Source organism: Anomaloglossus baeobatrachus, chromosome 2 (genome assembly GCF_048569485.1).
Source record: "Anomaloglossus baeobatrachus isolate aAnoBae1 chromosome 2, aAnoBae1.hap1, whole genome shotgun sequence".
Taxonomy (NCBI): domain Eukaryota; kingdom Metazoa; phylum Chordata; class Amphibia; order Anura; family Aromobatidae; genus Anomaloglossus; species Anomaloglossus baeobatrachus.
In genome coordinates, this window is record NC_134354.1 from 513,130,793 (window position 1) to 513,156,494 (window position 25,702).

Genomic DNA, 25,702 nt, shown 5'->3' on the forward strand with positions numbered 1-25,702 from the left:
CATGTGTACGATGCCCTACTGCCATAGTAATGCATGACATCTGCAGCCAATCACTGGCGCGGCAGTTACACGCCTGGACACTAACACCGCTGCAGCCAGTGATTAGCTGCAGCAGTCAGATGTTAGAATGTACACGGGGTAAGGCGGCAGTTTTTGTGGTGGAGGAAGGTAACCTGAGTATATTAATAAAACATACAGCCCCCCGATGTCTGATCAGTGGGTACAAGTCATACGACCCTCCACAAGGAGACATATCTGTACCAGGGCTGTGGAGTCGGAGTCGGAGTCGTGGAGTCGGAGTCGGAGTCGGAGCTCATTTTGGTGGAGTCGGAGTCGGAGTCGGTATAAAATGCACCGACTCCGACTCTTAAAATATATAATAAATTGGGGACAGGAGTGCAATGCAGAATGTGCTGAATATTTTACTAAATAATAACATTTAGTATAATGCTTATATTTAAGTGAAAAATGTATTGTAGTACAATGTGAACATCAGACATTTAATTGTTTTTATGATACAATAATCAAGATATTTGGATAGAACATAAAATATTTATTGGAATACAACTTTAGAACACAAAAAACTAATAAATTGTAAATATGTAATATATATATATATATATATATACACACAGTGTATATACACACACAAGATATATATGTAATCTACTGTATATTACATAGTGTATTACATATTTACAATTTATTACAGTTTTTTGTGTTCTAAAGTTGTATTCCAATAAATATATTTTATGTTCTATCCAAATATCTTGATTATCGTATCATAAAAATTATTAAATGTCTGATGTTCACATACACATATTCATGTACTACAATAAATTTTTCACCTAACTAAGCAATATATGTAGGAGTCGGAGTCGGAGTCGGAGCCGGAGTCGGAGTCGGAGCCGGAGTCGGAGTCGGTGCAAGAGAATTTGAGGAGTCGGAGTCGGAGTCGGAGTCGAAGGTTTGGCTTACCGACTCCACAGCCCTGATCTGTACAACAGGCAGCACGGTCCACCCCGCACAAGATTCTGCCGTCTGGGGGGAGAACAAGGACTCAGATTTAGTTTTAATACTTTTTTTTTAAAAAAAAATCCCAAAATGACAGCCGGGCTCCCGTGATATAAGAGGGTAGATAACAGGGTCAGAGGTCAGGTCACAGGGCGATGCTGCCATGTGGGGCTAAGAAAAGAGTGTTGTAATTCTGCAGCCAATCAGTAGACTGCTTTCATTTTGCAACCCAATTCACATAGAAGCTTGATCCTGATTGGGTCCAGCACCGTCCGCAGTGACGCACCCACCTCTCCACCAGTAGCGCTGGGACAGCAGGTGCCATGTCTGGTGCCGGGTCAGGTGCTCGCCTCCCGCCCCGGTGTGCGCCTTCTCTATCAGCCCCTTCCTGCTCTCTTCCTGCAGCACCACCTCCAGCTCGGTGAAGCGCTCCTTATCCCGCTGCCGGCGCTGATAGTACAGCGTGCCTGAGCGCACCACATAGCAGGCTGCAGCCTTGCGGATCTTGCGCTTGACATTGCCCTCAGTGCCCGGGGCGTAAGGCTCGCGCTCGTTGGTGAGGTAGCGGAGGATGGCAAGGTAGCTCTCCTCGCTGGACATCCTCCTGCAGACGGAACCCGGGTGCGCGACTACCACTGACAGCCCCACGAGGAACTGCAGATATCGGAACGTCTGGCGAAGGCTCTGCTCACGGAAAGGCAAAATGGCTGCTGCACCGCCGGAAGTGACGACACACTGTGGGCGGGGCTGGGTGCTATGCACGCTTATGCTTCTAGAGGTAGAACTAGAAGTGTCTGTATTTTTTGCGGCCATTTTACCGGAGACCTATTTATTGGCTTGCGCGGCGTGTACTCTACCTGTGAGCAGCCGTGGATGTGTGTGCTCGAGCCCGGGGGAAGAAGATACTGAGCAGCCTGTGGGGATGGTAGTGAGAATTGGAAGAGAAGGTACATATCAACGATGGAGTGTGACCTCTTCATGTAGGCTGAAGTGGTGTGTGTGATCTCTTCCTGGACATGTGTGTGTGTGTGATACATGGGTATGATGGAGTGTGGTCTCTTCCTGCACATGTCCAGGCTGTAGCGTGTGTGATACATGGGTGTGATGGAGTGTGACCTCCTGTACATGCCCATACTGTAGGATGTGTTTATATAATGTATGGGTATGATGGAGTGTGATCTCATGTACATGTCCAGGCTGTAGTGTGTGTGTGATACATGGGTATGATGGAGTGTGGTCTCTTCCTGCACATGTCCAGGCTGTAGCGTGTGTGATACATGGGTGTGATGGAGTGTGACCTCCTGTACATGCCCATACTGTAGGATGTGTTTATATAATGTATGGGTATGATGGAGTGTGATCTCATGTACATGTCCAGGCTGTAGTATGTGTGATCTCTTCCTGGACGTGTGTGTGTGTGTGTGTGTGTGTGTGTGAGAGATATATGGGAATGATGCAACGTGACCTCCTGTACATGCCCACACTGTAGGGTGAGATTATGTAATGTATGGGAATGCTCTAGTGACCTCTTCCTGTACATGTCCGGGTTGTAGTGTCTGATATATGGGAATGATGGAGTGTGGTCTCCTCCTGTACATGTCCGGGTTGTAGTGTCTGATATATGGGAATGATGGAGTGTGGTCTCCTCCTGTACATGTCCGGGTTGTAGTGTCTGATATATGGGAATGATGGAGTGTGGTCTCCTCCTGTACATGTCCGGGTTGTAGTGTCTGATATATGGGAATGATGGAGTGTGGTCTCTTCCTGTACATGTCCGGGTTGTAGTGTCTGATATATGGGAATGATGGAGTGTGGTCTCCTCCTGTACATGTCCGGGTTGTAGTGTCTGATATATGGGAATGATGGAGTGTGGTCTCCTCCTGTACATGTCCAGGCTGTAGTGTGTGATTTATATTATGGGAATCATGGAGTGTGGTCTCCTCCTGTACATGTCCAGGCTGTAGTGTCTGATGCATGGGAATGATGGAGTGTGGTCTCCTCCTGTACATGTCCAGGCTGTAGTGGTGTCTGATGCATGGGAATGATGCAGTCTGCCCATGTATGAATGATCATGGGGTCTTACAGAAGTATGGGCTATCCCTATGCTTCTCTTCACTCTATAGAGCTAACGGAGCACCATGTAGCCAGAAATTGTGACAGCTGTGGGAGAAACCTGTTCTTACTATATTGCAGGAGTTTCACCTCACACCATACAGTTATAATAGTGAAGGCATGAACCCCGGGCCAAGTGTAGTGCCACACATTTACTATGTCACTACTGGGTTAATGTACATCAAGAGTTGCAGATACTTTGTTTCTGTTTTGCCTGTTGCCTTTTAACCTAGCAATCTATTACGCTGCTTTCACACATCCGGTTTTTGCAGTGCGGCACAATCCGGCACTTTGCACAAAAAACGCAACAGTTTTTTTTTTTGTTTTTTTTTTTTGCCACCGGTTGCGTTTTTTTTTTTTGCATAGACTTTTATTAGTGCCGGGTTATGCCGCATGGCCTTTCGATCGGTCCAGTTTTTGCCAGATATGGCATATTTAGCCTATGCGGCAGCCGGATCAAATGTTGCCTGGCACTTTTTTTTGTCCGGCAAAAAAAAAACCGCATTGTGCTGCATCTTGCCGATGCGGCGCATTTTCCAATGCATGCCTATGGACGCCGGATGCGGCGTGATGCGGCAAAAAACCGCATCCGGCCACCGCATGCGGTTTTTGCCACTGTGCATTCTCAGTAGCGTGCCGCAAGCGTCAAAAACCGGACGGGCCGCATGTAAAAAACGTATGCAAAGGATGCGGTTTTGTCGCTGCATCCGTTGCATAGGTTTTAGAGCCGGATTGAGCTGCGCTGCTAAAACCGGATGTGTGAAAGCAGCCTTATTGTAGGGACACCTATATAGTGCCATGAAAAAGTATTCATACCCCATGAACATTTACACTTTTTTTTTTTTTATGGGACACCCACAAATGTAAATGTATTTTATTGGGATTTTGTGATGAATGAACACGAAGTACAAAGCGTTTGGAGTGTAAAATAATACATGGCATTCTAAATGTTGTAATAATATAAATCTGCAAATTGTGGTGTGCATTTGTATTCAGCCTGCTTAGTCCTTTATATATTGGTTATAATTAGTGCTTTGTAGGACCACTCTTCAGCACTATTACTGCTGCCAGTTTTCCAGACTGTCTCTACCTGCTTTGCACATCTAGAGGCTGAACATTTTCCTGTGTTTCTTGCACCATAGCTGTTGCTCGGAGATTGGTTTAGATCAAAGTATTCTCCATCCAATCTATTGTACAGGGTGGGCCATAAGTATGGATGTACCCTAATAAAATGCAGGGGAGGGGCAAAACAGGTCAATGGTGGCCATTTGGAAAGCTGCCATTTTGAATTCAACTTTACTTGTTTTTCAGGGTGTATCCAAACTTATGGCCCATCCTGTAGCTCTGGCAGGATGTTTAGGGTCGTTGTCCTGCTGGAAGGTGAACCTGCGCCCCAGTCTCGTCTCTTGCAGCCTCTAACCGGCTTTCCTCCTTGATGGCCCTGTATTTAGGGTAACTCCAGTCACCACTGACCGGCTTCCCTGTTCCTTCTGAAGCAAAGCCTCCGCACAGCATGTTGCTGCCAAGACTATTATTGATGGCGGGGGTGGTGTTTTCTGGGTGATGTGCAGTGTTTGTTTCCACTGCATATAGTATTTTACATTTGGTCCAAAAAGTTCTACTTTGGTCTCACCTGAGCAGAACACCTTCTTCCACATGCTCTGTCCCTCCAAACTGCAAACGGGACTTCTTATCATTTTGCTTTCAAAAATGTTTTTCATCTTGCTACTCTTTTATAAAGACCAGGTTTGTGGAGTGTATGACTAATAATGTTCAGTGACTCTCTGCTGCCCCTCCAGAGAGACCATGGGCCTCTTGGCTGCTTATTAACATAAAAGAAGAAAGGATGTCCAGCTCTTCAGGCAAAGAAAAGCAAGGTCTTTATTTCATCATGCAGATACAACGAATGACATGACCAGCACTACACGTTTCAGGTGAAACACTCACCCTTAATCATGATGCTGGAGAGACGGCGCTACAAGGTTTATATGCAAATACCAATTGGTAAAACTGCATGAGAAAATAAAGACCTTGGTTCTCTTTGCCTGAAGAGCTGGACATCCTTTCTTCTTTTATGCTATATCGGGCTGTGGCAGTGCCTGTCCGTGCTCCAGGACGAAACCGGGATTGAGCTTCTACACGGTGAGCTGATACACATATTGGCTGCTTATTAACACTTTCCTTGCTTGAATGGCCAGGTCTGGGTAGGTTTGCAGTTGTGCTATCTTCCTTCCATTTTTGGATGATGGATTGAACAGTGCTCCGTGAGATGTTCAGAGCTTGGGCTATATTTTTATAACCTAACCCTACGTTACTCTTCACATCTTTCTCTCTGACCTGTCTGGTGTGTTCCTTGGTCACTAATGGTCTCAAAGTCCTGAAGCCTTCACAGAACAGCTGTGACTATACTGAGAATAAATTACGCACAAGTGGACTCTATTTACTAACTAGGTGACTTCTGGCGGCAATTGGTCACTCAGGATGTTATGTAGGGGTATCCAACTATAGGGGGTTGAATACAAACACATGTCACAATTTTCCAATTAATTTTTTTTTAAAATATTTAGAAAACCATGTATCATTTACTCTATACTTGACAAATATTTTGTTGCTTAATCACATAAAATCTTAATAAAATACATTTAACTTTATGGGTTTAACATGCAAAACTTCACTGGGTATGAATCTGTTTTCAAGGCACTGTATGTTGGTGAATGTGTGGATTATATGAACAGCGTCTGTTATTGTGTTCTAGAAAATGGCAAATCAGATTAAAGACAAAGAAGCGCTGCAGCGGCTCAACTTTCTTTACCAGGTGAGAATGGTGCACGTTTCCATATTGACAAAATTATGATCCAATGCAGGGGGGAATCAATGGGCACTAATGTATAGAAAAATGGGAGAGGGGGGGGGGGGAGAAACACTATGTATGTATGTATGTAATTTTTTTTTTTTTTTTTATTTATTTATTGTGAAAGGGAACCTGTCAGCAGAAATTTCGCAATAAACCTAAAAGATCCCCCTCTGCAGCTCCTGGGCTGCATTCTAGCAATGTACCTGTTGCTATTGTGCCCCCTTTGAGACCTAAATAAATACTTTATAAAGTCTTACCTTTTTGTATGCTAATCTTTTTTTTATGTACACGGGGGCGGGCTGTCTTGCGTCCGTTAGTCGCCCTCCTGCCGCTTTACGCCGTCCCCCATCGCTCATTTCCATAACTGAGGACGCCGCCCAGTGCTCCAGAGGTCCCCGCGCATGCTCAGTGCCACTCTCGCGGGAGTGAACACTGTGCACAGTGTGACCGCTGGTGACGTGATTGCGCAGGCGTGAGATTATGGGCGGCGCTGTGATTGTCATCAGCAAGTACCCGCCCATAATCTCGTGCCTGCGCTTTTCACTCTGCCTCCACCGTCATGCTGCTCCGCTCCTCCCATCTATTTCCTGCTCCAGGGAAAGATGGGTAAGACGTGACGTGGGTTCATATGGCCAGCGCTTGCACATAGCGGTGGAGGCAGAGTGAAAAGCGCGGGCACGAGATTATGGGCGGGTACTTGGATGACAATCACAGCGCCGCCCATATTCTCACGCCTGCGCAATCACGTCACCAGCGGTCACACTGTGCACAGTGCACGGTACCGTGAGAGTGGCACGGCGCATGCGCGAGACCTTGGGAGCACTTGGCGGCGTCCTCATGTATGGAAATGAGCGATGGGGACAGCGTAAAGCGGCAGGAGGGCGAATAACGAACTCAAGACAGCCCGCCCCCGTGACCATTAAAAAAAACTTTTATAAAGTATTTATTTTGGTCTCAAAGGGGGCACAATAATAACAGGAACCTTTCCAGAATGCAGCCCACGAGCTGCAGAAGGGGAATCTTTTAGGTTTATTTGAAAATTTCTGCTGACAGGTTCCCTTTAAAAGCTACTCAGCCATTGAAAATAAGTAATAAATTTTACAATAAATTTTACATCTTCTTCCCAATGTGTGTTACCGCCTCCATGACTCGGGCATCATGGGCGCTCGTCTACCATTAGTGTGAGGTTCCCTTGGTTTATGTAAGGCAGTGCACACGTGGCATCTTAGTAGGCAGCTTACTGGCTGACATAAATGACACCCTGTATTTATATTTGCTGGGTGACCAGAAGGGTTTCCAGTTCCCAGCAGTTTTTCGAGATTAGCTTTGTGCTGCATCTACTTAAAGGGGTTGTCTGAAGTTCATAAATGTTTAGAATTGGGAAGTGCTAAATATCCTATCTACTATCAAGCATGAAAGGATTTTTCCTTCTATAGTTTACTGCTCAGTGCCTGTGTTTGTGGCCACCTCCGCTGTCTGTCAGCCATGGACAGTCACCCGGGTAAGGAGTGCAGCTCTTACCGGCTCTTTGCCTTCAGAGCTTGCAAGCGTTCCTCAGAAGCTAGGTGGATCTGTCCAGCTTACAGGGGTATTACCATCTCCAAGATCCTATCACGATATGTAGTAGGCGTAATAATATTAGCAAATATCTCCAATTAGAAATGTAGTATAGCTCTCCTGATATAGCCATGTCTCTTACCTCATGTGCAGGGCATTGCAGCTTAGGTATCTACAGTAACAAGCAACAAACTGTCACTATGAGTGGCTGTATACCTAAGCTGTATTGCCCTGCACATGAGGTAAGAGACATGGCTATATCCGGAGAACTATACTACATTCCTAATAGCAAGTATTATATATTTACACCTACTACATATTGGGATAGGATCCTGGAGATGGGAGTACCCCTTTAAGTCTCCCTGCACTGTTCTGATCCCCAGTTTGCAGCATCTGAGCATATATTGTTTGGGCCTGTAGAAGAGTAATGCAGCTGATCCAAACTGTCAGTCAGGATATTGCAATCATGAAGCCCAAAAGCAGGGAAGTGGTGTGCTTCTGATGAGAACCATTTAAGGGGTCCTGTGATGTTTACAAATACTAATAACCTGCAGCTATAGGGCCATCCGCAGATGACTAAATGTAAAATCCTGCTTGCCTTCAGGAGCAGGGGCTACAGGGAGAAAATAAGTTGTATTCTCCCTGCAGCTTCTCTATTCCAGTGATAAGTGTTGTAAATAGCAGTTCCAGTGACTACTCCCCGACACATTGGCTGACAGCCTGCTCTGCTCACCATGCTGAAGACCCGGCTGTCCGTGTGCCAGGAGTGATTACAGCCGCTCTCGTATAGTGAGCGGTGACTGGAAATGCTCCTTAATGACAAGAAGCGAGCAGCTACAGGAGGGTGGAAATTAATTTACACCTTATAGCTATGCTTCCTGTAAGGCGCAGAGGCTGGATTTTTAACTCTCTATTTCTCTGCATATTAACCCTATATCAGCAGGTAAATAGTGTTACTGGACATGATTGGACCCCCATAGCCACTTTTCAACGCAGGATGTACTAGTTCGTCCTATGTGGGGTGCTTGGGTAAGATGTGAGCTGCGAAGCTGAGCCTGTATCATAATCTATAGAGGAGTATTTCACAGCCAGCATCTGCCACTAATGGCAGCAAGCTGAGCAAGCCCTCCTACTGGCACGTCAACGGAAGAGTAAGGAACTTCTCCCTCTTGGTAGTAAGGGGAAGGAAAAACGAACATGCATGACATATCGATTGGGAAGAGGTTAAACAGAAGTAATATAGGTAACTCAAATAGCCATTTTTTTTTCTTCCCCATGGCATACTTTATTTGAGGGTACGGTTCTACTTGAGTTTTGCACGGACGAGTGCATTGTGATAAAACATCGAATTGCTCTCCCTCCAGTGCAAAACTATGGAGTAGTGTCCATCTGTGGTAGATTTCTCATGCCATAGCGGCATGCTGCATGAATGTCAACATGCTAAGAGTCTCGGCTCACGCACCCCCATACAAGTCTATGGCAGTGTGTGAAACCTCGCACTTCACTCGCATGTCTTCTGACATCGGTGCCATATACATAGACAACCAGTGGAGGAAGGAGGGGGGGGGGGGGGGGGAGTGCTCCCTCCATCTTCTCCGCAGCTGTGACCCGATCACAAGATCGCATCCCAGTTGCATGACCCTCATCTGACGCTCACAGCACAGGGACATTAGCATATTCGCTCTCACATCAGAAGCTATACGCAAGTGGAACCGTACTCTAAGTAAAATTATGTAACAATCAAGATGGACCCTAGCAATTGTTAACAATCATCACCTGTTGGGCCTAAGGACCCCAAAACGGACTGTATACAGATCAGTAGCTTTCTTTCTGCAGTTTTATTTCCTAAATGTAGTATGTAACCATGCAATATATTCTTAATTTTTTTTCACTTTACCAGGCTGCACATTGTGTTCTAGCTGTAAACCCCGAGAATGTGGAACTCGCTCGATTCTACTGTCATACAGAAAAAACAATTGGCAAGCGCTTAGTTTTGAGACAGTAAGTTATTGATGCCGTCTGGTAATTAGCTAACGCTTTAAGGTTTTATGATACCCAAATAGTATTCAGACATCAAGAGGATGTGCTGGGCGGAGGGGGGAGAAGAGGGGGATGCATAGGGTCATATCCCGTGGTGTGGAGGATAGACAAAAATATTAGGTGTGCTCACCTGGTGGGAATAGTAATGCACACATAATGTAGGGCTGCTGCAGATCCAAAGGCAAAGGAGATGATTGATTGAATATTATCTGGACCTTTTTTGCACTGCCCTTCTGGTATAAGGAAGATGAGGCCACAATCCTTTGATTGTGGCCTTTCCTGATGAAGAAGCCAGTGAGGGCGTTGAAACGATAGACATAAGCCACAGCTGATAACTTTCATGATCGTGGACTCATCTTCCTTATACCAGAAGGGCAGCACAAAAAAGTCCAGATAGTATTCATCACTTGGTGCTAGACATAAAATTCACAGAAGAGAAATGTGTCAAAGCAACAAAAAGGGTACATTTTTCACAGAAAAAAAGTCACCTTTTAAAATACCACTCTTTATTCTACAAATTTTTTAAAATGTAGACATATGAACAACAAACACCTTAAGGGTCTACATATAGAAAGTAGCAAATGGTATACAACCAAAATAGCAAAAGACTCAAGCTGGTAATTTAGTAGAAAGACAGGTGATATGCCCAAATTAGAGGTAGATATATCACTCTGTCAATCAACTCACTATATCTTTATATAGAAAAATAAATAGTGTAAATTTTGGTCCAGGTACATTCCAGAGCTCCCCATCAAATATAATCGTAATAATGTAATCTGGATATCAAAACATGAGCGCACATAGAATGTATATATCCTGACCATATATCTCTGGAATCCTAGTGCAAATATACTGACATGAATTATTATGGTATAATACAGACACCTGGTTGATATCACCTGACGCTTTTCTCCTCCTACACTGGAGGTTCATCAGGGGTGTTGGTAATATGTCACAATAACAATAGTTGTTCAATAACAATGGTTGTAAAAAGTGTACAGTCGTTATGTGAGGAGAAAGAGAGTGCTCATATCAATTTACAAATTATCTGTCCCCTAAATGTCACAGGAAAGACCTCCTCTCTGAAGAGCCTTTTCTTAAGCCAATTTCTAGATTCCTTATAGAGCGTTATACTCAAAGGAGACCCTTCAGGTAACAATAGAGGTTCGGACTGATATCCGGTGGGGTGGCATAATCAATGTGCAAATTGCACATCACAGTACATTATGGAACTGTATTTCAAATCCAGATAAGTAAAAAATTAGATTATACTGGTCCATCTGTAATATCAGTTTAGGCAAGGATAGGGTTTCCTCCATATGGAATGTTGCAGCTCCAATGTCTCTTCACATGACCGATGCTGGAGCTTCCACTGCTAGAGCGCTGACGTCAAAGGCATGAGCTGCTTCCCTCTGATTGGTCGCTGCCAGCTGCCTTTCAGAAGCAGCTGGCAGCGGAAGTTCCTCCATCCTCGCGATGGTTACCGGATACACATACTGTACCTGCGGACTACAAGAACCAGGAGACTGGTGAACGGAAGGTAAGGTGAGCATAATATGTGTGTGTGTTTGTGCAGACTGCAAGAGTGGGTTAGAGCGCGGTGAAAGTACAGAACCGGAAGTGTATGCGGTGAGTATTTTGCTCGTACAGCAAAGCTTGCTTGTAAACTGAGTTACAAATTTACAGCAAGCTTTGCTTGTATAGTGAGATACTTGCACACAAAGTTACTCGTAAACCGAGGTTCCACTGTACCTCCATTTAGAAATGTAGTATAGCTCTTCTGATTCACTATGTCCCTATCCTCATGTGCAGGGCATTGCAGAACCTTAGTTAGCTGCTCATGGTCGTAACCATGGATACCTAAGATCCTGTAATGCACTGCACATGGGGGTAAGTGACATAGTGAATCAGGAGAGCTATACTACATTTCTAATTGGAGGTATTTGCTAATATAATTACACCTACTACATATTGGGATAAAATCTTGGAGATGGAAATACCCCTTTTAACCTTACACACACCTGTTAAGAATAGTAGTAGTGTTTGTGTGTGTGTGTGTGTGTGTGTAATTTTTTTTTATTTTAAAGCGACATACAGCTGAATGGTTGACTGTCTCATTACCCCCTGCACCTGATTGGACCATTAATGAGCCCAGTGACCCATTGTATGTGACTGCCCTGTTAGGCTCCCTGGCTCCAGTATACCTGCTATTGTGTTTTGGCACATTCTGCACCATATACTATAGCTAAGTAGAGTGACACTTTAAATACATGAATACATTTATGAGCTGTTTCATGTATTCACTGTTTATGTTGTTTTCTTTGTCGCTCCATTGGGAGACCCAGACAATTGGGTGTATAGCTTCTGCCTCTGGAGGCCACACAAAGTATTACACTTTAAAAAGTGTAACCCCTCCCCTCTGCCTATACACCCTCCCGTGGACCACGGGCTCCTCAGTTTTATGCTTTGTGTGGAAGGAGGCACACATCCACTCATGCATTCTCATACATAGTTATGACGGATGGAAGAAAAGCGATTCCCGAAGGGGTCCCCGGCATGTTCCCTTCTCACCCCACTATGTCGGAGGTGTTGTTAAGGTTGAGGTACCCATTGCGGGTACGGAGGCTGAAGCCACATGCCGTCTCCTTCACCATCCCTTATGTGGCTCTGGGAGAAGTGGGATCCTAACCGGTCATCCACGTGCTGGGACCGGGCTCCATCCGCAGCCCCTGGTGGAACCTGCCGGACCGGAGCTTCTTCACCCCCAGGGACCGGGCCCTGCAACTTAGAGGTACTCTGTGTCCCCATGCAGGGACTGTACAGGGAGGGAGGTCGCTCCTTCTCCCCGGAAACCGCGGTAGTTCCGTCCCTTGTTTTTTTTTCGGCGGACTTCCGCGCCGACCGTGCCTGCTTGTCGGGCACGGCCTTAAATTTAGTCCCCGGCTTCGCCGCGGCCTAATCGAGAAAAGCCCGCCCCCGGGCCTGCCTGTCAGGGGTAAGGGCGGGTTTACCGACATGATGTCGGCTCTGAGGGCTGGAGCATCTTTACATGTCTCCCCCCACCCTCATTGACCACTTGGGGACTCCAGATTCCCGCTCTTTGTTGGCGCCGCCCTCGGCTCCACTCCTCTCCTGAGAGCTCCGGCAGCCATTTCTAGCATTCTGCCGGTGGATGCTACTCAGACACAGCTCTGCAGACCCAAGGGATCCATGACAGGGAATCTGGAGGTCACACACCGCTCGTTAGCGGTTGGTAAGCCACACCGGTCACGGTGCTGGTCCGCCTAGGGTGCCGGAATTAGATATATATATATATATATATATATATATATCTATCTGTATCTCTGTTTGGAAAGGCTGATACCCTTTTCCCATATACCCTCAGTGGTCACTCTCCTAAGAGACAACAGCATGTCGTCCACAAGGAGCAAAGCTACTAAGGCGCAGATTTTTTTTCGCGGCCTGTACCTCTTGTGGGGCTATTTTGCCTGCGGGATCCACCTACCCTCACTGTGAGCAATGCTCGACTCCTGCCTCGCTTGCTCAGCCGTAGCCTCGGGCACTTGTGGGACCCTCGGCCCATGTAGATCCCCCTGAACATTCTGCAGTGACAGGGTCACCGTCGTTGGCCTCTTTTGCTGAGACACTCTCCCAGTCACTGTCTCAATCCATTGCACAATCTATGGACAAATGGTCATCTAAGCTCCTGGAAGCATTGCAGTCCAGGCCAGGCCCTTCACAGGCCCCGGCCTCTGTTAGTTTGTCTCCTCCAGGTCCTTCTCAGTCCGCGCCGCAGCGCGCTCCCAGGATTGCCCCTAGGTCCCAGGCGGAGGACTCCTGCCCGGATCGCAGCCCCAGGCCGGCTAAGCGGTCTCGCTGGGACTCTTCCCCAGCTTCCTCACGCTGCTCTGGATCCCAGCTGGAGGACTCTCAGGAAGACGAGGCGGACGTGGGAGCTCAGGGCTCTGACCCTGACTTCGCCCTTAACCTTGATGTCCCTGAGGGGGGACACCTTGGTAAATGATCTTATCTCATCCATCAACCAGGTGTTGGATCTTTCACCCCCTCCTCCTCCTGCAGAGGAGCCTGCTGCTCAGCAGGAGAAACACCAATTTAGATTCCCCAAACGTACGCGCAATACGTTTTTTGATCACTCTAACTTCAGGGACGCTGTCCAGAAGCCCAGAGCAGTCCCGGACAAGCGCTTTGCTAAACGGCACACTGACACGCGTTCTCCTTTTCCTCCTGAAGTCGTTAAGGGCTGGGCACACTCCCCCAAGGTGGATCCTCCAGTCTCTAGATTGGCTGCTAGGTTAGTCTTGTCTGTTGCCGATGGCTCATCCCTGAAGGATGCCACTGACAGACAGAGCTCTTGGTGAAGTCTATTTATGAGGCCACGGGCGCGTCTTTCGCCCCGGCCTTTGCGGCCGTTTGGGTCCTCCAAGCAATCTCGGCTTGTCTCACTGAGATTTATGCTGTCACGCGGAATTCTGCTCCGCAGGTTTCTTCCTTAACCTCTCAGGCATCAGCATTCTCATCCTACGCCATGAACGCCGTCCTGGACTCCACTAGCCGTACGGCTGTAGCATCCGCTAACTCCGTGGCAGTCCACAGGGCCATGTGGCTGCGCGAATGGAAAGCAGACTCTGCGTCCAAAAGGTTCTTAACTGGTTTGCCTTTTTCTTGCGACCGTTTATTTGGCGAAAGGTTGGATGAGATTATTAAGGAATCCTCGGGAAAGGACTCCTTACCCCAGTCCAAACCTAAGAGACCTCAGCAGAGAAAAATCCAGGCGAGGTTTCGGTCCTTTCGTCCCTCCGCCAAGCCCCAATCCTCTTCGTCCAACCGGCCGGAGAAAGGCCGGAAGAAATCCTATGCGTGGCGGTCCAAGTCACGCCCCCAAAAGGCCGCAGGAGGCACTGCCTCCAAGACGGCCTCCTCATGACTCTCGGCCTCACCTAGCCACATCCTCGGTCGGTGGCAGGCTCTCCCGCTTTGGAGACGCCTGGTGGCCACACGTTCAAGACCGATGGGTGAGAGACATTCTGTCTCATGGTTACAGGATAGAGTTCAGCTCTCGGCCTATGGCTTGTTTCTTCAGAACTTCCCCACCCCCCGCACAGGCCGACGCACTTCTTCAGGCAGTGGACGCTCTAAAAAGCGAAGGAGTTGTGATTCCCGTTCCCATGCAGGAACGTGGTCGCGGATTTTACTCCAACTTGTTCGTGGTGCCAAAAAAGGACTGGTCATTCCGTCCCGTCCTGGACCTCAAGCTGCTCAACAGACATGTGAGAACCAGACGGTTTCGGATGGAATCTCTCCGCTCCGTCATCGCCTCGATGTCACAAGGAGACTTCCTAGCATCGATCGACATCAAGGATGCTTATCTCCATGTGCCGATCGCACCCGAACATCAACGTTTCCTGCGCTTCGCCATCGGGGACGAACACCTCCAGTTCGTCGCATTGCCCTTCGGCCTGGTGACAGCACCACGGGTTTTCACCAAGGTCATGGCATCCGTCGTGGCGGTCCTGCACTCTCAGGGCCACTCGGTGATCCCCTACTTGGACGATCTCCTAGTCAAAGCCCCTTCTCGGGTGGCGTGTCAACAAAGCCTTACCGTCACTCTGGCGACTCTCCAGCGGTTCGGGTGGATCATCAATTTCCCGAAATCCAAGTTGACGCCGTCCCAATCACTGACTTACCTCGGGATGGAGTTTCAGACCCAGCCAGCGTTAGTAAAGCTACCGCGGGACAAGCAGCTTTCTCTGCAGGCGGGGGTGCAATCACTTCTTCGGAGTCAGTCACACCCCTTAAGGTGCCTCATGCACTTCCTGGGGAAGATGGTTGCAGCTATGGAAGCAGTGCCGTTCGCGCAATTCCATCTACGGCCACTCCAATGGGACATTCTCCGCAAATGGGACAAGAGTTCGGCTTCCCTCGACAAGAATGTCTCTCTTTTTCCCTGGCAACCAAAACATCACTTCAGTGGTGGCTCCTACCTACATCTGTCTTGGGGAAAATCCTTCCTACCTCCAACCTGGGCCGTGGTCACCACGGACGCGAGTCTGTCAGGTTGGGGAGCGGTTTTTCTCCACCACAGGGCTCAAGGAACCTGGACTCCAATAGAATCGTCCCTTCAGATCAATATCCTGGAGATAAGGGCAGTATATCTAGCCCTATTGGCTTTCCATCGGTGGCTGGAGGGCAGGCAGATCCGAATCCAGTCGGACAACGCCACTGCCGTCGCCTACATCAACCACCAAGGCGGCACTCGCAGTCGTCAAGCCTTCCAGGAAGTCCGGCGGATTCTTCAATGGGTGGAAGTCACAGGCTCCACCATCTCCGCAGTTCACATCCCGGGCGTAGAAAACTGGGAAGCAGATTTTCTCAGTCGTCAGGGCATGGACGCGGGGGAATGGTCTCTTCACCCAGACGTGTTTCGAGAGATCTGTTACCGCTGGGGAACGCCGGACGTCGATCTCGTGGCGTCACGGCACAACAACAAGATCCCGGCCTTCATGGCACGGTCTCAGGATCACAGAGCCCTGGCAGCGGACGCTTTAGTACAGGATTGGTCGCAGTTTCGACTGCCTTATGTGTTTCCCCCTCTGGCGATGCTACCCAGGGTACTTCGCAAGATCAGTTCCGACTGCCGTCGCGCCATTCTCGTCGCTCCAGACTGGCCGAGGCAGTCGTGGTATCCGGATCTGTGGCATCTCACGGTGGGTCAACCGTGGGCACTTCCAGACAGCCCAGACCTGCTGTCACAAGGTCCGTTTTTCCATCTGAATTCCGGGGCCCTCAACCTGACTGTGTGGCCATTGAGTCCTGGCTCCTAGCGTCTTCAGGGTTGTCTTAGGATGTTATTGCCACCATGAGACAAGCCAGGAAGCCAACGTCCGCCAAGATCTATTACAGGTCTTGGCAAATTTTCTTATCCTGGTGCTCTGATAACGGCCTTCCTCCATGGCCGTTTGCCTTACCCACTTTCCTTTCATTCCTTCAATCTGGAATGGACAAGGGTTTGTCCCTAGGCTCTCTCAAGGGCCAAGTATCGGCGCTCTCCGTGTTTTTTCAAAGGCGTCTAGCCAGGCTTCCGCAGGTCCGTACGTTCCTGCAGGGGGTTTGCCACATGGTCCCACCTTACAAACGTCCGTTGGAACCTTTTAGGATCTTAACAGGGTCCTGACGGCTCTTCAAAAGCCGCCCTTTGAACCGCTGCGGGAGGTCTCTCTCTCCCATCTCTCTCAGAAGGTGGCCTTCCTGGTGGCAGTCACATCACTTCGGAGAGTGTCTGAGCTTGCAGCGCTGTCATGCAAAGCTCCCTTCCTGGTTTTCCACCAGGATAAGGTGGTTCTGCGCCCTGTCCCAGAATTTCTCCCTAAGGTGGTATCCTCTTTTCATCTAAATCCAGGATATCTCCTTGCCTTCCTTTTGTCCTAATCCAATTCACCAGTGTGAAAAGGATTTGCACTCTTTGGATCTTGTGAGAGCACTCCGGCTCTACGTGTCTCGTACGGCGCCCCTGCGCCGTTCAGACGCGCTCTTTGTCCTTGTCGCTGGCCAGCGTAAGGGCTCTCAGGCCTCCAAGTCAACCTTGGCTCGGTGGATCAAGGAACCGATTCTCGAGGCCTACCGTACTTCTGGGCTTCCGCTCACTTCAGGGTTGAAAGCCCATTCTACCAGAGCCGTAGGTGCGTCCTGGGCATTGCGGCACCGGGCTACGGCTGAGCAGGTGTGTCAGGCAGCTACGTGGTCTAGTCTGCACACTTTCACGAAGCACTATCAAGTGCATACTTTTGCTTCGGCAGACGCCAGTCTAGGTAGGAGAGTCCTCCAGGCGGCGGTTGCCCACCTGTAAGAGGGGGCCGTTTTCGGCTCTCTTTATTGAGGTATTGCTTTACCCACCCAGGGACTGCTCTTGGACGTCCCAATTGTCTGGGTCTCCCAATGGAGCGACAAAGAAAAAGGGAATTTTGTTTACTTACCGTAAATTCCTTTTCTTCTAGCTTCTATTGGGAGACCCAGCACCCGCCCCTGTGCCCTTCGGGCTGGTTGTTCTTTTGTGTTCACATGTTGTTGATGTTGAATTGTTCTTTTAGTTCATGGTCTTCAGTTCTCCGAACAGCCTTCGGATTGAATTTACCCTAGACCAATTTATAAGTTTTCTCCTTCCTGCTTTTGCACCAAAATTGAGGAGCCCGTGGTCCACGGGAGGGTGTATAGGCAGAGGGGAGGGGTTACACTTTTTAAAGTGTAATACTTTGTGTGGCCTCCGGAGGCAGAAGCTATACACCCAATTGTCTGGGTCTCCCAATAGGAGCTAGAAGAAAAGGAATTTACGGTAAAACAAAATTCCTTTTTTTCCCACATCAGGATTTTGTTGTAGATGATTATGTAAGTGGCAATTGCCACTACCTCTAGCTAATCATTTATCCCTCTCGTTTTTCTAGGGATCCATCGATAAAAAGAACTATTTGCAAGAGATGCAGCTCTCTCCTACTTTCTGGAATCACCTGTACTGTGAGACAAAAAAGTAAGTTGTTTTAAATGTTTTTTTTTTTCTTACTATTTCCCATTAGTTTCTTGACTCGGATCCTTAAAGATGTTGGCCGCTACCCTTACATTGCTGACCTATCCTTAGGATAGATTGCCATGGTCTGACACCTTGCACCTCCAGCTGTTCTCAGTGCTGCCTGTTGAGCGTCTGTGACGCATCCTCAAATGGAAGGTGGAGAAGTGCAAGGTCTGTAACATCCACCAGCTCCGTGATGTTGTCATCGTCAGGCATTACAGTGGCTCAGTGGTTAGCGCTGAGGTCCTGGATTCAAATCCCACCAAGGACAACATCTGCAAGGAGTTTGTCTCCCCATGTTTGTGTGGGTTTTCTCTTACATTTCAAAAAACGTACTTATAAGAAATTTAGATTGAGCCCCAATGGTGACAGTGTTTCTGATGTACAGGTGCATCTCAATAAATTGGAATATGATCAAAAAGTTTTTCAGTAATTTTTGGCTTACCCTTCTTGTGGAGTGTGTCAGTGACTGCCTTCTGGACATCTGTCAAATCAGCAATCTTCCCCATGATTGTGTAGCCTACTGAACCAGACTAAGGGACCATTTTAAATGCTTAGAAAGCCTTTGCAGGTGTTTTGTGGTAATAATAATTATTCTAATTTTCTGAGATTACTTTTGGGTTTTCATTGGCTGTAAGTCATAATCATCAACATTAACAGAAATAAACACTTGAAATAGATCACTCTGTGTGTAATGACCCTATATAATATTTCCCTTTTTGTGCAATTTCACTTTTTGATGATATTCTAATTTATTGGTATGCACCTGTAGGTCAAATTAAAAGAAAATTGTACTGTATACTAACTATAGATTGGTATGTGGAATGTGTGGTTTTTTTTTTTTTTTTTGTTTTTTTTTTTTTTGTTTTGGAGGGGGTTTGAGTCACTTTCTATCCTTAGTAGCTTTTAATATTACAGAATATCTACAAATAAAAGTTCTAATGCCTTTTATATGAATTGTGTAAATGAAATTAAACCGTTCCCTTTCAATGCAGAACATGGCGGACAGAGGCTAACAGTAATTCGATGTATCAGCTGCGGTCTAAGTAAACGTTTCCTAAATAATCCCAATTACAAGCTTTGGAGTGAGCAGCCAGAGGCATTACTGGAGAACCAACCAAAACCAGGTACAATCATTGTCAGATACCTTAGGCCAAAGGGAACCGGCCAGGAGGAATTTCAATCTAAAAGTATGCGCTGTTAGGCCTAAGCCACACGACATGAAAATCTGAGCGAGTGGAATGCGATAAAAAAATCGCATTCCACTCGGACTGATATTACTGTCCCAGCACCCATGAGTGATTATTTTCTCCTCGCTAATTGGACCGAGAAAACAGTCGCAGCATGCTGCGGGTGCAATGCCCCCGTGTGGCCCCAGCCTTACCCTGAGTAATTCTGTGACTTTCTTATAAGAATCTGCTATAAAGGTTATTCTAAGCAATCTCCAAGTGCCTATAGCTTTAGAAATTGTCACTGACCACTTCTGTGTAATGGATAGTACTTGATTAAAAAGGAAATCTGCGTATTCTGATATCTCGATCCATTTCTCCTGCTTTATTATGGTTCCCAATGGAGAGTTCTCTAGATATGGGGTTCACGTCTAGTGGATGGTTGATCACTATGAACTGAGGAGAAGAATGAAGGACCGCACTCCGTCCACTGTGCAGGAAAACGATTTATTTAGCGGTGCAGGGCAAAAAGCCGGAGACGCACTGTGAGCTGGCTCCCAGGTAAAGGACGACGGCCGTTTCGCCTAATCAGGCTTCCACGGGTCCATGGTTAATGGACCCGTAGAAGCCTGATTAGGCGAAACGGCCGTCGTCCTTTACCTGGGAGCCAGCTCACAGTGCGTCTCCGGCTTTTTACCCTGCACCGCTAAATAAATCGTTTTCCTGCACAGTGCACGGAGTGCGGTCCTTCATTCTTCTCCCCAGTTCATCTGTACTTGGACTTTTTCTTTGGACGAGCACCCCTACTCAGGACACGGTAATTTACAGCCCTCCACAAGCACACGTGCGTTATCGCAGAGTGATACGCGGTGGTGCGGGACCACTTCTATTTTGTGGTTGATCACTATATTTCATTAGAATGCCCTTTTAAAAAGCAGTGTTTTTTGTATGGTTTGGGGTTTTTTTTTTTTTTTTTTTTTCTTTTCTAATTGGTGCCAAAAAGTGTCAACAAATTCATCACGCTTAATTTACAATAAGAATGTTATCTTGCCCCAGACATGTTTCACACTGGCAGGTGCACTAAATATATTAACAGGCACACACTTATTTATTCTCCACGTTTTACTCCAAGTTTGCTATACAAAATACCTGTATTGGTCAGGGCCAAAAACGTTTTGATTCTGAAGTAGAGGTCCAAGATTTAGTTTTTAGCTATATAGTTTAAATAAAAAATAGGTACTTGCTAACAGAGACCACTACCCTGTTGTACCCAGCGCTGGCACTGGCCATTGACCGCTCCTGCCCGTGAATCAGCTGTTCTCTGTCTATGGAGCAGCCTTCTGTTCTGTTGACCTGGTGTGACTGCTGGCGGCATGCCGATTGACAACCGGCTTCCTGTAGTTAGACGGTGAGGGGCTGGCTGTCAGTCAGCATGATGTCAGGGGCCACTCCCCATCAACAGAGCTGAGTGAGGGGGGGGGGGAGACCTTTTGTCATCGTGAGGTCAGCGGACGCTGTTAAATTGCTAATAAGAGCAGTCTGTGATCTCTTCGTGCCTGTAGAGAACTGCGCCGGGTACAACAGGTAGATATTTAGCAATCACCTGCTTGTTAGTTCTGAGACACATTGTAAATAAGAGTGTATTGGATATCCCCTTTTTAAAGCACCACTTTGGCAGTTTTTTTTTTTTTTTTATTTTATTTATTTTTCACCCCTGAAGTAATGAGTAAAATCTAAATTCCTTGCACGTACTGGTTCCTGCCTGCTGCCATCTTAATCTTCTACAATTACTGCTCTGGTCGGTCTAAAGGCCACTTAACACAGAGAGAAATCTGTGGCAGATCTGTGGCTGCAGTCAAATCATGGACATATTGTTCCATTTGTACACAGCCACAAACCTGGCACTGATTGTCCACAATTTCACTGCAACCACAGATCTGCCAAAGATTTATCTCTGTGTGTAAAGTGGCCTTAAGGCCCCTTTCAGATGTTTGTGTGTCAGGCGCGTGTGACATCCATTTTTAACACAGATGCCACACTTACCCATGTTCTGTTACCTAACTCACACACATCCGTGATACTGAAACACACACACACACACACACACACACACACACACACACACACACACACACACACACACACACACACACACTTTTTTGTTTCCTTTCCCTTCCCTCACCCCCCTCCCACCTCCAGCAGCACGAGTGTAACACGGACCGCACACTGTTGTGATCTGTGTGACACGTACCAGACAAAACACGTGTCTAAAGGCCCCGTCACACGCAGAGACAAATCTTTGGTAGATCTGTGGTTGCAGTGAAATCATGGACATATTGTTCCATTTGTACACAGCCACAAACCTGGCACTGATTGTCCACAATTTCACTGCAACCACAGATCTGCTGCAGATTTATCTCTGTGTGTAAAGTGTCCTTTAGAAATTATTTTCTATACTTGTCTCCATCTCTGCCGCTGCTGTCACTTGCTTCTGACCCCCACTCATTATGCTCATTGCATATTCATTGCACCAAGGACCAGAGGCAGCAGCAACACTGAAGACAGCGGCACCATGGACAGGTATGTATAAAAGTTCATGCTGTCAGTGTGCTCTCTGGATGTCACATGTGAAGCACACTGACAGCACACTCTGAACACACACATATGCACCTGCACCACAGTCCATGCAAAACGTGTGTGTGTGTGTGTGTGTGTGTGTATTTTGCACGGACTTGTGAAAGAGGCCTAAGCCAGCTTGTGACTTGCCAGCAACTCCAGTGTTTTTCATAGAGAGTGCCGGAGGTCACATCTCCGGACAAATCTATGAGAGACTTGTTCTGGCTGTCATAGACTTGTATTGAGCGCTTGTAACTTACCATCTGACTTCCGGCCAGTGAGAAGATAAGGTTACAAGATGGCGCAGCGAGACCGGAGAGATTCCGATTAAAAGGTGAATAGGAGAGTAAAGTATAAGAGTAGGGACCATAGATTAAAAGCACCACTGCAGTGGTGAAATAAACCAGAAATGCTGGAGTGGTGCTTTTAGTTCAGGTTGCAGATTCAACCGTAAACAAGAGATTAATGTCACTGTGGTACAAGATGGAAGGCGCTTCTAGACAAATGAAATATTTCTTGTGTTATTAGTTTTTGGTTTTTTTTTCTTCTCCATCCTTTCTTCCTAGATCCTGGATCACTGCAAAATTTACCGAAAGAGAAGGGATCCTCTGCCAAAATAGAAAATACTAAGAAGATGGCCGCCTAATAAATCACAACTCACTGCTTGCAATGCGGCTGTGAACTGACACTTGTGCTGAACGATCTTAATTCCTGTTTGGGGCCCATTTTGGTTGTAGAAATTAAACTGGACATTGGAGATCATGTATAAAGAGTGGACGGATGAACGGCGATGTCTCCAACAGCCAGACAAACGTGCTTTCATTTTGTAACCGTCACTTGCTAAACTCACTTCTCTGTTAGGTATGAGTGAAATAACTTAATGGAGGAGGCATGATCACTGTGAAATATAAACAGTTGAAATAAGAAGTTTACATACACTATATATAGACACATCTGCATGTTTTTCTCACTATTTGGCATAGCATTAGAATAAACCTTTCCCATTTTAGGTCTGTTAGGAACCAAAATTATTTATATTATTTATATTTGCCAGATGACAGAATAATGAGAGAATGTTTTAAGGAATTTTTATCACTTTCTACACAGTCAAAAGTTTACATACATTTCATTAGAATTTGATACCATTGGCCTTAAACTGTATGACTTGGGTCAAATGTTTTGGATATCCTTCCACAAGCTTCTCACAATAGTTGGTAGGAATTTGGGCCCATTCCTCCTCACAGAACTGGTGCAAATGAGCCATGTTTGTAGGTTGCCTTGCTCATACCTGCCTTTTCAGCTTTGCCCATAAATTTTCAATAGGATTGAGATCAGTGCTTTGTGATGGCCACTCCAAAACATTGACTTTGTTATCCTTAAGCCACTGTGTGACCAGTTTTGCAGTATGCTTCAGGACGTTGTCCATTTGGAAGACCCATTCCCACCCAAGTTTTAAGTTTTTGCTGATATCTTCACATGTTGCCTCAGTATAGCCACATAATCTTCTTTCCTCATGATGCCATCTAGTTAGCGAAGTGCACCAGGCACTCCTGCAGCAAAAAAGCCCACAACATGATTGTGTTCTTAGCGTTCACAACTTCTCCGTTTTTTCCTTCAAACGTAATAAGGTCATTATGGCTAAACGGTTCAATTTTTTTAGTTACGTCAGACCACAGGACATGTGTCCAAAAATGAAGGTGTTTGTTCCTGTGTGCATTTGCAAACATTTAATCTGGCTTTTTTAGGTTTCCTTTGTAGTAATTGGTTCTTCCTGGCAGAGTGGCCTTTCAGCACATGTTGATACAGTACTTGTTTCACTGTGGATAATGACACAATCTTACCAGCTTCCTCCAGCATCTTCATAAGGTCTTTTCCTATTGTTCTTGGATTTGCACATGTCTGACCAAGGCACGTTCCTCTCTGGTACACAACGCGTCTCCTTCCAGATCAGTATGATAGCTGGACATTCCCATCTTATTTGTATATAATTGTTTATACAGATGAACAAGACACCTTCAGGTATCTGGAAATTGCACCCAAGAGTGAACCAGACTTGTGCAAGTCCACAATGCTCTTCCTGAGATCTTGGCTGATTTCTTTTGACTTTCCTATGATGCTACACAAAGAATCAGTGTGTTTCAGGAGTGCATTAAAATACATCCACAGATGTCTCTAACTCAGATGTTGCCAATTAACCAGAAGCTTCCAAAGACATGACATCATTATATGGGCTGTCCCATATGTTTAAAGGCATAGTACCATTAGTGTATGTGAACTTCTGACTTTGCAGAAAGTAATAAAAATATCTAAAACCTTCTCTCTCATTATTCTGGCATTTGGCAAATTATAAATAATTTTGGTTCCTAATTGACCTAAAACAGGAAAGGTTTATTCTGATTTCATGTGAGATAGTGAGAAAAACATGCAGATGTGTCTTTAGATAGCGTATGTAAACGTCTGGTTTCAACTGTATATTTTCCTTCTATAAAATGCAATGTTTTATAGTACGATTTTAGTTGTACAAATGACCAAAATAAATTTAACAACTGAATTATCAAATGCTTGTGTCTGTTTCCCATGTTTCCTAATAGCATGCCATCATATTTTTGTAGTCAGGTCAGCTGATGAGCCTATATGGTGACCTCACACTCACTCATTCTGGTGTCTGCTTTCTTGGTTCTACATCTCCATTATACATTAGATTACATTAGCTTGGTAACGTAAAGTTTTTCTGGAAATACACAACCCAAGTGAATAGGAATAAAAGGCAGCACCCTCCACATTTAGAGGTTATCCTCTACTTTAACATTGATGGATTATCCTTAGGCTAGGTCATCAATGTCTAATCGGGGTCCGACACCCTGTGCCAGCAGACCCAGGTTGTCTTTCATTCCCCTTTTGGGCTCTCCTTGTTTTGCTGTTAAGGGTAAATTACATATGTTCCCTCCTTTTCACATCTCTGACCACTATCCGTTAACCTTTTATATGTCATCACTAGCATTTGTTGCAGTGATTTTCATTGTTCAGGTTGCTACTTTTTTTTTTTTTTTTTTTTTTTTCTTTTCCATTTTGTGGGCATTTGATTATTGCACAGTCTTCATCCATCCATCCATTATTGTTCTCATTGGTCACATACATACAGTACATACACATATACATATATAAAATATACACACACTCCTCTAGGCTCCTTGTGTGGACCATACACCTTTTGTGTACGTAGGTTTTGGTTACAATTTTGAATATGTATATGTTCTGTACAACCTTTTTGGAATATATTTTCAAGTGACCTCTTTTATACATGCTTTTTACATATTTTTCAATAAAATTTGTGTTTTTTAGAGGTTATCTATTCGGCCCAATACTCCTTTTCTGTATAGGTTCATACTCCTAGCTGTGGCCAACCGTGCACATGCAGTGTCTTGAAACAGTATTTTCCTATACAAGTGACCCTCCCAAACAAATGTATTCTATTGGGATTTTATGTCATATACCCATGCAATGTAGCAAGTATTTGTGAAGAGTAAAGGAAATGATATAGTTTTCTAAAAAAATATATTTATTATGTATAATATTTATATTTTTATATATATATATATAATTTTAGGCTGCTGCTGGGGGAATGGGGGCAGAGGGGCCGCTGCTAGAGACAGAGGACAAGGGTTGAGAGATAGCGCAGTGACAATCGATGGGGGGGAGTGTAAGGACTCAGAATAAGAGGGGGGCAGCATTGGGAGCTCATTATGGAGAAGGGGCAGCATG

General features: G+C 46.0%; 2 protein-coding genes across 3 annotated transcripts in view; one reads left to right on the top strand and one right to left on the bottom strand.

Moving 5' to 3' along the window:
• Nucleotides 1–1,727, bottom strand: part of ZBTB11 (zinc finger and BTB domain containing 11) — a 109,035-nt gene extending 107,308 nt beyond the window's left edge. Inside the window, exon 1 of the mRNA XM_075336562.1 lies at nt 1,305–1,727. Coding sequence (XP_075192677.1) covers nt 1,305–1,614 — 310 coding nt within the window. The 5' untranslated portion in view covers nt 1,615–1,727. The remainder of the gene's footprint in view (nt 1–1,304) is intronic.
• On the top strand, nt 1,700–24,499 carry RPP21 (ribonuclease P subunit p21). Of its 2 annotated transcripts, none has more exons than XM_075336563.1 (6): nt 1,700–1,792; nt 5,882–5,941; nt 9,438–9,538; nt 18,034–18,116; nt 19,151–19,282; nt 22,507–24,499. In XM_075336563.1, the coding sequence occupies exons 1-6, from the start codon at nt 1,718–1,720 to the stop codon at nt 22,584–22,586; spliced, it is 531 nt and encodes a 176-aa protein (XP_075192678.1). In that variant the 5' UTR covers nt 1,700–1,717; the 3' UTR covers nt 22,587–24,499. The 2 variants fall into 2 exon arrangements, with proteins under 2 accessions (XP_075192678.1, XP_075192679.1); XM_075336564.1 differs by lacking the exon at nt 1,700–1,792 and adding an exon at nt 1,803–1,961.
• The last annotated feature ends 1,203 nt before the right edge of the window (nt 24,500–25,702 follow it).